Consider the following 14,549-nt stretch of genomic DNA (forward strand, 5'->3'; position numbering starts at 1 on the left):
CCAGATTCTGTGCTTCTGGAAGATATAGTATCGACATACATGACACCTCATGTAATAATGATAAACAGAAAAAACCCACCCCAAACCCCATGAAACTAATGCAATCTGGAAAGCTTCCATAGAGCAGCTGTGGAACTACTTCTTGACTGTAGCTGCATGCCTCCTGCTCAGTATACCAGCCCCTTGAGTAACCAAAAATTGCCTACACATATGAGTAGAAATTCAAAATATTAATGAAGCCAAGAACCACATACTGGGATTATGAGGGCAAAAAGTTCCAGAATGGTTTACTGCAGACAAACCAGAGTAACTTTGACCCTACTGTGTTCTGTCAAAAGGGGTGGGAATAAGTGTGCAACTGGATTTAGGGCCTAGAGGGTTTGAGCTGAGTGGATGCCTCAGTACCAAACCTGCCACAGTGCCAGTTTCTTTCCATTTCACTAAAACATGAGATAAACTTCCAGGTTTTTAAGTCACATGAGTAAACTGACTGTGACATGGCTTTGATGTACGACTTGATATTTCAAAACACTTGGGGTTTAGGTGCAGTTCTTAATACACGTTCTGTGGTTTTGCAAGACTGATTTTTACAGCTCTGTGTGGAAGACTTGGATTTTTGTAATACTGTCTCAATCATAAAACATCTTGAAGAAAATATATAATTATATATTATTTTGATAAAATAGGAATACACAGTACTCCACTAACTGATATAAAAAGAAGACATATTTGATTTGAAGCTGACACTGATTTTTCCCTGTGTGAATATAATGGTATGTATAATAACATTGACAAGAAAGGTGTGTATCTTATATCGTATAATTTAGATCATTCAAAAGGAAGTTTATTATGACTCCTTGCTATTGGCTACACCCAGTTCTTACTGTGGCACTACAATAGCTTTGCTGTATTCTTCAATCTATTTAATGGAACAGATTGCTTTCTTTTTTTTTTTCCTAAATATGAAATCCTTGCTAGCTCAGAAAAAAAGGGTAGTACACTCATTTGCTGCAGACATGTAACATGTATTATACTTTTTTAAGCTAATAAACAGCTTTTTGATTTTTTTTTTTTTAAATCAGGATCATAATCTCAGAGCTATGTGTTATCAAGGACAAGAGGATTGGTCATCTTATGAAGAGAAGTGATTTTCCAGAGTAGTCTGGAAAATTACTTTTAGTAGTAGTAGAGGAACCCATTAAGATGGTGAAGAAAAAAAACCCTGAAACAATAAACCCCTCAAAATTATGAATAATTTTCATAATGAAAAAAAGATACTAAATTCTTGAACCTGCTTCTCGTCTGTTTGGGAAATTTTTTTTGTCACTTTTAATTTTGTTCTTACATTCTAGACTCTCACTTGCTAATGTGCCAGACACAGGCTTCTACTTGCTGTCCCATCGCTACATGGATTGTATTATTAGATTTCATACAGGATGATGCCCTTATACCTAGTCATCCTTCTCCTAGTGTCTGATAACATATCCATTTACTACATGCAGCTGTATCTCCAATTTTAGCTATTTCTGAAATCTTGTTCTTCTGAGTTTAAGCTTTCTTAGGGTCTTATTGATTTACTGGTGTGGGGGGGAAGCCTCTGCTCAAAAGCCTACAGACAATCCAGAGAAGATTTCTATAATAGGAGAAAATATAAGGCATAAAATATTTGCCTAAGGATTTTTCCCAACCTTACCAACATAGGAAATTGGGATACAGATCATACAAAGCCTGTAAAAATTTTATATTTTCTATGACTCTTCATAAGCAGGAAGAATTGAGTCTACTCTTAGCAGGACATGAAAGGTGGTACAAAGGTGTGCAGCTTCACCCCTGGTAGCTTTCTAAAATCTTCCAAGGAAGCCAAGGCTTCTCTGAAATATATGAGGAATAGCATAAGTAAAGTAAAATGTTGAATTATGCATATTACACTGCTTTAATTGTCCCTCTGACAAAAATTACCCGATAAACTTTATTAAATCACTGCTATATTAAAATAATGTTGAGATTAACACATCTATGCATTTGACAAGAAGAGATATACTCCCATTCTGGAAAGCTAAAGATTTCTAAGAGTGTAAATCTCTCAAACTCCTGAACCTCATGGCAGGGACTAGGTGGATGAAGTCCCACCCATCGTAAGTAAAGATCAGATTCAAGACCACTTGAAGAACCCGAACATGTATATGGCCATGGGACCTAACCTGGGGTCCTGAGGGAATTGGCTGATGTAGTTGCCAAGACAGTCTCCATGATATTTGAAAAGTCATGGCAGTCAGGCCATGACTTTTCAGTCCTCAGTGTCTGGAAAAAGGGAAATGTCTCACCCATTTTTGAAAAGGGTAAAAAGCAAGACTCTGGGAACTACCAACCAGTCAGCCTCACCTCCATGCCTGGTAAGATCATGGAACAGAACCTCCTGGAAGTTATGTCAAAACATGTGGAAGACAGGGAGGTGATTAGAAACAGCCAACATGGACAGCCAAGGACAAGTCATGCCTTAGTAATCTAGTGGCCTTCTGTGATGGAGTGACTGCATTAGTGGACGAGGGAAGAGCTACGGTCATCATCTGCCTGGACTTCTGTGAGGTCTTTGGCATGGTGCTACACAACATTCTTGCTGCTTAACTGGAGAGATGCAGGTTTGATGAATGGACTGCTAAATGGATAAGGAATTGGCTAGATGGCCACATCCAAAGTCAATGACTCAGTGTCCAAATGGAAAACAGTAATGAGTGGTGTCCCTCAGGGGTCCATTCTGAGAGCAATCTATTTAATATCTTCATCAACAATACAGTTGAGTCTACCCTTGGCAAGTTTGTGGTCAACACCAGGCTCAGTGGTGCAGTATGTCTGAAGGAAGGCATAACATCCAGGGGAATGATAACCTTGAGAAGTGGGCCCACATGAACCTCATTAAATTAAACAGGGCCAAGTGCATGATCCTGCACCTGGATAGGGGCAATGGTCAGTATCAACACAGGCTGGGGAGTGAATTGAGAGCAGCCCTGCGAGAAACACTTGGGGCTATTGGTAGATGAAAGATTGGACATGAGCTGGCAATGTGCACTTGCAGCCCAGAAAAGCAATCTTTTCCTGGGTTGCATAAAAAGAAGTGTGGACAGCAGGTCAAGGGAGGTGATTCTCCACCTCACCCATACCACTTTCATGAGATGCCACATGGAGTATTGCATCCAACTCTGGGGTCCCCAGTACAAGAAAGACATGGTCCTGTTAGAGTGGATCCAGGGGAGGGCCATGAAAATGATCCGAGGGCTGGAGCACCTCTCCTATGAAGAAAGGCTGAGGGAGTTGGGGTTGTTCAGCCTGGAGAAGAGAAGGCTTCAGGGACATCTTATTGCAGCCTTTCAGTATGTAAGAGTGGCTTATAAGCAAGATGGAGAGAGACTTTTTACCAAGGTCTGTAGTGACAGGACGAGGGGCAACGGTTTTAAATTGAAAGAGGGTAGGTTTCAATTGGACGGAAGGAGGACATTTTTTACGATGAGGGTGGTGAGACACTGGAACATGTTGCCCAGAGAAGTTGTGGATGCCCCATTTCTGGAAGTGTTCAAGGTCACATTGGACATGACTTTGAGCAACCTGACCTGGTGAAAGTTGTCCCTGCCCATGGCAGAGGCATTGCACTAAATGATCTTTAAAGGTCCCTTCCAATCCAAACCATCCTATGATTCTATGAAATGCTCAGGTGATATTAAGCAGGACACCATAGTAAGCAAGAGGGCATGAAAGACGACTGGTTAAACTAACTGCGTAGAAGTGATGAACACATGCTTGAAAAAATCTTTGCTTGCTTGGTCCAGTAAATACATTTACTTTTGAAGAACATAGTCCGTCACTTTCAGTCTAGATTATAGACTAATGTAGTCTTGTGAAACTTTATTAAGAGAAGTGGAACAACTCAACCTTAAACTAAAAAAGATGGAAAATAGGTTATAAAGAAGAAAAGAAAGCCAGGCTTCTTGAAATAATATTACATATATATCAAAATCTTAATGAATCTTACTTTGGTTTACACATATTCTGTTTCCTTCTTCTCATCCCCATATGAATAATGCCCAGGCAGAGAAAACATTTCATTCTGTGTTCAAATAGTTTTCTTAAAATAGGAATCACACTTGACTAGCATTTACTTTATGTTTGATGATGTTGCATACATAAAGTGAAACCTTGATCTTGTTGCAGTCAGGGAGAATTTGACCAGAGGTTTTGAACAAAGTCAAGGCCTCACATCTCCTCCTAGGAAGCTAGTGACCTAATGACGAACCAGCGTAGCTGGTCTACTGGTTTTAATCCACTGAGTCAGTGAAACTACTCTCAGTCACTATGTCTGAAGCTATTCATGGCAGGGAAAATCTCCTTCATACCATTCTAACATGCAAAAGGAGTTTGCAATAAATAGAACAGTCGTGGCGGACTTCATTCACCCATTACATGCACCTACCTGTGTGAGCAGGTGGTTAGGTCAACAAGGTGTGTGGCTGTGAAGGTGTGAGTAGAGACCTCAGACAGGTTACAGGGCTGTGAGGAAAATGTGAGGCATTTGGTTTATTTCCTTATTATATTTGCGGCTTAGATTTTATAAATTAGTTTTTATTTTCACCTGCTGTTTGTCGCAATGCCTTATGCTGACTTCACCATATTTTGGCTCATCTTATCACGAGGTTAAGGACTGATTTCCACAGACATGTTGCCACCTTTTACTGTCACCCAAAATAGTTCCTAAAACATTTGAAATCTGGCTTGTAAATGTCTCTGTACACACCTCTTTGAACTTTTATTTCGTTACCAATCCTTTTTGAGATTAACCAATCCTTGTGTGACCAGAGAGACAAATATCTAATCTCACTTATTAATTCAGATCCTCGTTGTAAACTATTGAATATCCCATAGGTAATAACACACATTTTTGCAGATGTCACACCATTGCTTTTCTTTTGTGGGTATTATTTTTAATTTTTTGTAATTGTATTCCCTGCTTAAGAAATCTGAGATGAACAGCTGTAAAGTACTGATGTTATTTTATAGAGTACAGTCTAGAAAACTAGTTGAATATGAGGAAATTGCCTCAATCTTTATATTTTTGCCAGAGGAATTTTATGAAATGGGTAGCTGCAGTCCAGGTCAGAACACAAATTCTTTCTGGCTTCTTTGTTTGTTTTTCTTTTGAGGAAAAAGTTGTTTAAATTTAATCATTATTTAAAATCATTATCCCCCCCAACACCTTGGGTTTAATTTCATTCACAAATCCCTAGCACCCAAAAAGTCAGACTCACTGTTTACATCTTTAAATTTATTCTTAGTAGAGCATTATTTTTAGTATTTTTTTCACAATCTTCAACAGTTTCTCCTGTCATTTTGAAAACAAGTTTTTCTGTGAGTCATTGTAATAAATTATTTCATCAAAGTTCTCTGTAAAAAATTAAAGATAGTTTTAGTTGCTTAACTAAAGTTGCTATAATAATACAATATTTAATATATTATTACAATTTACAGCTTTTTTCTTTTTTTTTTTCTGACAGGACCACATAGCCCTCTTTTCAATGCTAAGAATCATAGGACATTCCATATAGTTAAAAAACACTGATGCCAGTTTAGCCCATTTCAAATAAAATCCAGTCCTTAACTCTGAAGAAAGAAAAACAAAAAAGGAAGGAAAAGAAAAAGGAAACAAGAATAAACACAGTTAATTAAATTTGCTTTTAACATGAGCTTTCTGTTCATACAATTTGGGAATAACAGAAGAGTAGAATAATTTTAATTGCAAATCTGTTAACATAAGCATGTAATTTGTAGCTGCATAGTTCAATATGAATCTTTAAAAGGCCAAAAAATCTGGTTTTCAACAAAACAGAGGAAAACAAACAAATGAAACCAAGCAGCTTCCGAAGAATTACATAAATAAATTGTCATTAGGGGTTGGTAATAAAAAATGCAATTATCAGAATTCTTTAATTTAATTTTCACTTGTAGGAGTGAAAATATTGTCAATTTTTTTCAATATGTCTTCTTGTGTCTATAATCCTGTGTAAGTTTTTGCATATTCAAACCCTGAATGAAGCTTGTTAGATTTCAGAAAAAGAAAGGTCTATCAAATCAAAGCTCAAAGCTTTGGCTCAGCATGACTTTTGCATAGAGCTGCAGCTAATTATTTGACCAACCGCTTGGACAAACCTTTGGAACATTTCAATCTTTCAGCTGTTCACATGTGTATTTATCTTATTCATGTGGGTTTATATGTGCTCAAATGGACCTTGGGCTTTCCAAATCCTCCTTGAAGTCAGTGGAAGGACTTGCACTGAAACTGGCAGGTTTTGATCCATGGCATTAATCCTAGTTCCATCTATATGAGAAGCATGAGTCCCATTGAATTCAGTGGACCTGTGGACTAGTGATGGATAGGAAACTGATGGAGAACATCTCTCTGTGAATTAAAAGATATTTTTTTTTTCCTGCACACGTAGCAAATATAAAGTAGGAGAGCTTTACATCTTATCAAATGCATTTAATTTTTTGGAGGGCTACTAAGGCAAAAATATGTCCTAGGTGAGACCAGTGACTGTCAGAGAAAGGGAAAGGTGGAGGGAGGGAAGGGATGGGAGAAAGAAAATACATTTTTTTTCCTTCTGTATTTGTTTTTACTGGTCTTCTCCAAAACCCACAAAAACTTAGTGACTTGTTTCCCATTGTTCACAGGCCTGATATCTTCCAGTGGATGTAGCTGCTCTGTTTTTTTTTAAAATTTTTTCCTTGAAAGCTGATTAGTAGCTAACGATAGTTAAGTATCGTGACTGCATAGGAACTTGGTCCTGTAAAGTGCTAGGTGCTCTTCCCCATCAAATGAAATAGGTAGAACTGAGCACATTTGGTTGAAATCCTGTATTCCCTGTACAAATTGTAATAAATGCTGTCAAAATTAGGTAATGCAACAGGTTATTGACTGCCTAATATATAATCTGTCAACTTTTCTGAGAGGAGGAAAAAAGCATCTCTCTCCCACATGTGTGCAGTAAGCAGACCTTGCATATTTTTACTAGGCCAATTAATAGTTCATTAATTTGTGTCCACTGGAGCAGCACCAGAAAAAAAAAACAGATAAAAATAATTCTTCTTCTTTCTTGTTCAGTAAAGAGTAGCCTGCTGATTAGAGAGAGGACTGATGTACATTCACAGGAAACTCAGTCACTGCATTCTAGCTGGTATAGGGTTATCACTTCATCCTCTGTCCATACTTCATGCAAAAAAGCTGGTGTAGGAGTCTAAGTCTAGTAAAAAACTTCAGGAATGTGAATCCTTGGTGGAGGCAGGTACTTCCTGGATGCTCAGAGGACAACTCTGAGAGAGCAAGGCTAAAATAAGACTGAACTGTTAAGTGTAGATGACTGGCTTAGGTGGCACCTTCCTCAGTAGATTCTCTTTATATATCACCAACTCCTACTGTGTATTACAGTTCATCCAGCTTAATTCAGAGGTGGATATTCACCATTTACAAGGCATATAAAAGTTGAGGCTGTAATGCCTCAGTGTTGTCCTAACTAAAGATACATTCAAATAAACCTTGCAGCGGTGTATGAAGACATTTCCTTCTGCTGCCTGCTTTATCCCTCTGACAGAAAGTACCCCTCTTCTTTCGTTAATTCCCCCTACTGCTAAAGATTTGATGGAAAAATATGTGTGCCTGTGTTACAGATGTCCGTGTCGGTAATCTAGTCTTCACCCAGATGCCCCCTCATTTTTCACTGGAGTGGGACATCATGTCTTCTTTTCTGCTTATCCTACTCTGGGACAATAAATCCTGGCAAAATCATACAGGGGGCAGCTGGGAGGGGTAATGTCTGAACTGCCACAGAGAGATTTGACAGTGCTTTGTTGTCAAACCTCTTATCCCTTCTGCTGAGATAGTCCTCAGTGTGAGAATAGCAAAAGGATTTGAAGACATACACAGCTGGTAAAATCTTCACCCTTATCCCTTATTCAGAAGGCTGGTTACAAAGCATGCCTATCATTTTAATCCTATTTCTGTTGTTTGGGGAGTTCAGTGCATGTATCGCACATAAAGCACAGTAGTGGTTCCTCTGACCTTTGTAAAGGGGCCTGACTGAGACCGAAAGCGTGAGCAGGGCAAGCACGGTTCCCTCTGAAGAGGAAACTGAGACCCTTTGTGTATGTCTAAGACACAAATGTAGCATTTAGAGAATGAGAAAGCCTAGAGGTTGGACCGAAGTGCTGAAGCATAGTCAGCACTTCGAACAGAGGCTCTCCCTTAGGACGCATGACTGAGACCTCCTGTGCTACTGACACCTGCTCCAGCGTCCCGTCTGCTGGGGTAGGGTCTGAGTTTGGGAGCTTCATGCAAAAGTCAAGGATTTGAATGAAAAGTTCAGAAGAATAATAACTAAGCTTATAGGAGACAGAATGCTGGCATGAATAACCAAATGTGCCCCTTCCCCCAAGTTTTTTACTTTTCTTGTTACAAAATATATTTTTGCCACTGAAATTTTACCTGGAAATTCACACTCCATACTAAGGAATATAAATACAGTAATTTTGCCCTGTTTGTTTTATAGGTCTTATCCTTTGGCTTTTTTATTCTGCAGTATGCTGTATTTATAATAATTATGGAGAACATATATTTCTGTCTCTTAAAATAGTGCTATTTCTATATAGATCTATACCTACATATGCTTTTTTTTTTTAATGCTTTTTTTATGGATTGAGAAGATGGATTTTTCCAAGTTGGACAAGCTCTATTTTTGGTGTGGTTTTTTTTCTTATTTTTTTATTTAGTTTCATCACTCACAATAGGTCTTTCTCTCTTCTCCTTTCAGGGACAGATCGAGCTTGTTAACTTTCGAAAAAAATGCTGAAAAATACTGGAAAATTTAGAGGTGTTCAGTAAACGTGATTACTCAGAGCTGTTGCAGAACATGTTGACAATTAAATCCCTCTGTTTAGATGGTATGTGCTGCAGTCCTATTTACTATCCAAAAATCTGTTTTTATTGAGAACTACCATATTCGGAACTGAATGTATTATTTCCCAAGCTTCTCTAAAATGCTGCTGTTTCCTCTGTTGATGCACTCTGCCCACGAGCGATTCCTGAGTAAAGACTACGGGACAACAAATCAAGACCTATGTGCTACGGTGAATTTTTTGTGGGTGCATGCCTGTACCTGCATCAAGGCCCACTGAAGTCAACACGACTCTGAGCCTGGCTCGAAGCCTGCCTGTGCAGGGCTAACCACGGGGCTGTGGCACTGATGAGATACACAGTGAAAGCTGCAGTAAGGACCAGGCACCTTTACAGACCCCTTGCTTAGGTGACTGTTTACATGTATCTTGAAACTTCCTAAGACAAATTTGTTACACTTTCCTTAAAGCTACCTCTACTCTGCAAATGAGTTTTGCTTGTGCTTTGGATAGTCACTTAAGACAGGTTTCACTGTGTAAATTTGTGTCCATGTACCTAAGCTGTCTTCAGCTCTCACGATACGCAGGTATCTTCTGTGCAGAGAAGCAACACTTACAAAAAGGACATTCATTATCTTAACAAATACAGGGAGAGCAGAAGACAATGTACTCATCCCTCACTTTTAAATAGAAGTGTGTAACTATATAAGCTGAAAGCCATATCATGTACCAAATGAAACCTGCCATCTCTGCTGTTTGAAATACAGCTCTCGTTGTTCTCCTTTAATCACTTCGAATAACATTATTTTTAACCCTCAAGAAGGAGTATTTTTAAAGTCTGTGTTTGGTCTGTATCTATGGTTCCACAGATTCTTTGGCAGCTGATGGCTTGGTTTCATCATTTATAGAGCTAAAACTTCATTCTAACATTTTGTTTGTTTCTGTCTTTAAATTATGGCGTGCAAAAGGACAGCCTTCACCTGCTGTATTTTCCAAAAAAAAAAGATACTTTCTCTTTAATGAAAGAAGAGCATCAATATAATGTATTACCAAATGCAAATGCAATAAGGAATAACATATAGCTCTTGTTATGTTATATGACATTTGGCTTAGCAGTATTAACATATTGCACAAAATCTGGATTTTCCCTACTGCAGAAAATAAGACGATAAAAGACATGGGAAATTTCTCTCTTCCATATAATCATAAAATAAATATTATTCTATTTTTTCTTTTACTTCTCATCAGTCATTTGCAGAAATATTTTAGTATTATTTCTTGGTTAAGCCAGCTCTTTATCGTGTGTATTAGGCATACAGTACAAGGAGAAATGGAACAAGATGGCAGTTATAGCAGTGGCAAGATGCAAATTTATTCTGGCAAAAAAGTAATATGTGCACAATATCGAGCATGCTTAAGTTTGTGCCAGGAAAACTATTACGAATGAGGAATGGATGGAATGATATTTTGCATTATACATGATTATGTGTTGCTTAACTTCATAGAATAGTCTTTGTCTACTCCTGATGTCCCATGTGCCACCAAGAGAAGCTGCATACCAACCTGCTGGAGTAAAAATGGCAACAAATACCCCAGCAGTAGTCACCTCTGCAACACGACTCTTTGTTTAAAAAATTAAAGAAATAGACCTCAGAAAGATGACAGAGAAAATTCACAGACAATTGAACTGCAGGCACTGACCCCGGGGTGGAGAGAGGGGGAGGAATTAATTACATCTTGCACTTGCGTAATAATTGAAAGTCTGTAATTGTTTTCTGCTTCATTTTGCCCAAGTTTAATTTGGCTACTTTATGCATGTGATGGTGTTGTCACCATTTTTCCTCATGTCTCTCTCATATTGTGTGACACGTGACTGAGTGTAGCCAAGCAGTGGAGGAGTCATATTTTTCACTGACACCACTTGAAAACATTTTTATAGAAAAATAAGGGATGAAGGATGAAGAAGAGCAGGAGAGAAGAAAGAAAATGCCTTAAAGATAGCTCACCATGAGGCAAAACAGAAATAATAACTCTTCTTCACGTGCCAATTCAGTTGGGATGAACCAGACTTGCTACTGTATTGGTACAGTGTAAAAATAGATGACAGTGAGTAATGGTGTGAACAAAAAACTATGAGGAACATCACAGAAATGGATGTTGGATGGCCTTTGCACAGCAGAGGTAGATAAAGGTTATAACAAACTGTTTACTGACCATGTACACTTACTAGAATTAAGAGGTCAGTTGAACAAGAGCTCACCTAGTAAGAGCTTTCTCAGTAGCGTGACTCGTCAGCTGTTCTACACCACAGCACTGCCCAGTTATTGCTCCGTCACTTTTCAATAACATCGCTGTCCTTTCAAAAATCTACATTCTACCATTAGTTAAGGCTTTTTCATTTGCATTTCTACATTTTCCCCACTTTTTGCATCAATTCAATAAAATTAATACATGTGCCTCTAACAGAAAATAAAGTAACTAAAAAGCACCATGTTTTATTGAACAAAATATAGCATGTGCAAGGAAGGGCAGGGAGGAATTATAGAAACAAACCAGTGCTGAAGAATTTTGCATTAGCTGGTGCTTTTTGTTGTTGTCATATTTGCACAGATCGTTTTAGGTTCCTCAGTCCAGGTTGTAGCAAAACACTATCAAAACAAATACTCTTGCAAAATATTTGAGCTTTCGCAGCTTAACATGTGCATCTTGAACTGCCTAAGCAGTATGGTTATCTTCTTTTTGTTTTTTACCCCGAATTTAACAGACCATAAAGTGTATACAAAAACGCATTATGCACCAGTGATTAAATATTCTTACAACATTAATATTTATCAAGGGGTATTTCATAGCTAGAAAGTAGGTAACCATATTTTATTTCCTAAGAGAACATTTCCTATAGTTTTCCTTCATCTCCCAGCTACACAGCAAACATCTCTAAAGTGCACTTCCCAAGTGTAGTTAGAGAATAGGAAGGAATGTAAAGTTTTTAAAAACAGCCCTTATTAACTTTTCCTTCCATTGATTCTACTGTAAACTCTAAAAAGCCTTTTTAAAAAGCAAATTCTCATACACTCAGCAGGTGAAATGTTCCCACAAAACCAAAACTAAACAAATTAAAACCCACCAAAATTGAAAAATCAGCAATCAGATTACAATCTTTTCTCTTGACTACTCATATCCTGGTATATCTTTACTGGTTTTATTGCACATTTATGAAAACGGTTGTCCTATATATTTAAAACAAAATAGTTTCTTTACTGTGCTAACACATTCTTGTGCACCCTTAATAACTAGAGGAACTTTCAACAACATGTAGATATTAGAAAAACAATGGAATCAAAACAAAAGAGATACTTTGTATTATAGATGCTCAAAGGCTTCTAATGCAATTTTGTTGAGACAAAAAGACTTGGATTTTGGAAGCTCTTTGCTCCCATTCCTTATGTAAAGCTGCTGGTTATGTGACAGCAGGAGAACTCAAAACGTAATTCACAATGAATGCCAATCCTTCACCTCCAATATGAAGGCTTCCCAACTACTCGACTTGCTGAGCATAACTGGTTTTACAAAGCGTATCTAAAAAAGGCTGCTCCTGTTCAACTGACCAGTGAGAAAGGACTGGACTTCTTCAAAACGGGTATTGGAGCAACAGTTTGTTATATATTTCTTTAAACTTTTTAACTGTCCGATCCCACCTTGTAAGGAGAGCACTTGTTTGTTCAGCTAAAAGGAACCCCCTTCACGCTCCTTTTGGGTTTGCTCAGTCAACTGGTTTGTGCAACAGCGGCAGAGGCACACTGGAATAGTGTACCCATTCATTGTGATTACACAGACAGAAGCAAATGTACGTTGTCTGCAACAGGAGATGGGAGGGGAAAGGAGATGAATGGTTCCCATGGGTAAGAGGACAGTTAGGCTTGTTTGGGTTTTTTTGTGGTTGTTTTGTTTTTTCTTTGTTTTTCTTTTTTTTATTTTTTTTGTTAAATTTTGTTTTGTTGTTCTTTTTTGTGGGTTTTTTTGTTGTGTTTTTTTTTGGTTTTTTTTTGTTTTTTTTTTTCTTTTTTTTCTTTTTTTTTTTTTTTTTGCTATGTCATGGAATCATAGCAGTCATTCCTCTAATAGAAACTGACAGGACATAAAAGACAGAACTATCAGATGAACACACACAATGACTAGAAATATATTGACAGAGAAAAGACTTAATTTAGCTTTGAGAAACCGTCCCAAAAATAAAATCCTGTATTAACAAGTGCAAAAAACAAACAAAAAAGAAACTCCAAACATTAAAACACAGTGTATAAAATGGTGTGAGAAATTTAAGTCACCATACAGCCTTTTAGTCAATAAAAAGCTGTGTTCATGCGTCCTTGATGTTTGGGTAGTGGCCCATTCTTTTAATTTTACCCAAAAGGTCATTCGAGAAGACATCTAAGGGTAAAGCACTCAGTCCTTGCTATTTTTGACTGTAGTCATTTGGGCCTGTTGCGTTTCTGTCATATAAGATAAATCCTTTCTTTTATTCCTCGTTAGCTGAATTATCTTCCAAAGTTGTTATGCCTCCAAAGCCCAGTCCTGTTGAGTTCTGTGCTGCTGAGACTGTAAGTACTGTATGTAAGAGAATTAATACAAGAACACACAGTTTAAGTCTGCTGTTACACAGTCTTGATGCTGATGAAACTGTGAGCGATGTCCTGTGACACATTGTTGAGCCACTTGTTTTTATAGTCCCTTTGGATTGATGATCTGATAATAGTCCCCATCTGACATCACAGCATTCTGGTTCTGCATTGGTTGGATAGTTTTCATAGAGCCCTGTAGGGTAAACACAAGAATAAATTAACACCAGGCACAAAAAGATTGACAGAAATTGGTTGGTCAAAGGAACAGATGATAGTTTAGTCTAAGCTATCAAATCCACATCTTCAGGTTAGGCTGAGGCTCTCAAAATGCTGACATTCCATATAATTAGAGTTGTTGAAAGGATATGCGTCATCGGATAGGAAGCAGCATCAAAAGATCATTCAACAGAAGTATGACACTAAGCATGATTGTGTAAAGAAACAGTGTCAAAAAGTAATTGTTGGTGTTTGAAAGATAAGGATATTTGAAATCTTCCTTTTGGGGAAGTGACAACTAATGATGAAGTAACAACTAATCAAACTGGACATTTCAAAAAAATTTGAAAGGATCTTGAAATTCTTCCTCAGTCTGCAAGTGCATACCAGTAATATCACTGTCCATGAAAAGCTAGGCATTAAGTAAAAAATAATCGATATACTGACAATATTGACAATATTGATTGTCAAACGAATACAGATCCAACAGCTTCACAGGAACAGCTTCCAAACAGAGCTGTTTAGAGCCTACTTGTTTATCCAATCTCAGATGAGTTCTTCCAGATGGGATGTTCTCTTCAGCATATCCCAGAAGTGAGAACAATCTTTCTGTGCCATACAGTAATTGGGTCTCCTGATATTTCTGACTATACATCTAGGCTATTTTTGCCTTTAGAACTTTACTGAGTTACTCAGCCTGATCTGATTATGAATTTTTGAATAGTTAGAGGAATTCTGTCTTTTCCAAAAGACACAACTGTCTTTTTGGAAATCGCCAATACTGTT

At 37.7% G+C, this 14,549-nt stretch overlaps 1 protein-coding gene across 1 annotated transcript in view; it reads right to left on the reverse strand.

Annotated features, from left to right (window-relative positions):
• Positions 1–12,913: 12,913 nt before the first annotated feature.
• The window catches only part of NALF1 (NALCN channel auxiliary factor 1), a 489,965-nt gene continuing 488,329 nt past the window's right edge, over positions 12,914–14,549 (reverse strand). Inside the window, exon 3 of the mRNA XM_075090488.1 lies at positions 12,914–13,740. Coding sequence (XP_074946589.1) covers positions 13,445–13,740 — 296 coding nt within the window. The 3' untranslated portion in view covers positions 12,914–13,444. The remainder of the gene's footprint in view (positions 13,741–14,549) is intronic.

Source organism: Phalacrocorax aristotelis, chromosome 1 (assembly GCF_949628215.1).
Source record: "Phalacrocorax aristotelis chromosome 1, bGulAri2.1, whole genome shotgun sequence".
Taxonomy (NCBI): Eukaryota; Metazoa; Chordata; class Aves; order Suliformes; family Phalacrocoracidae; genus Phalacrocorax; species Phalacrocorax aristotelis.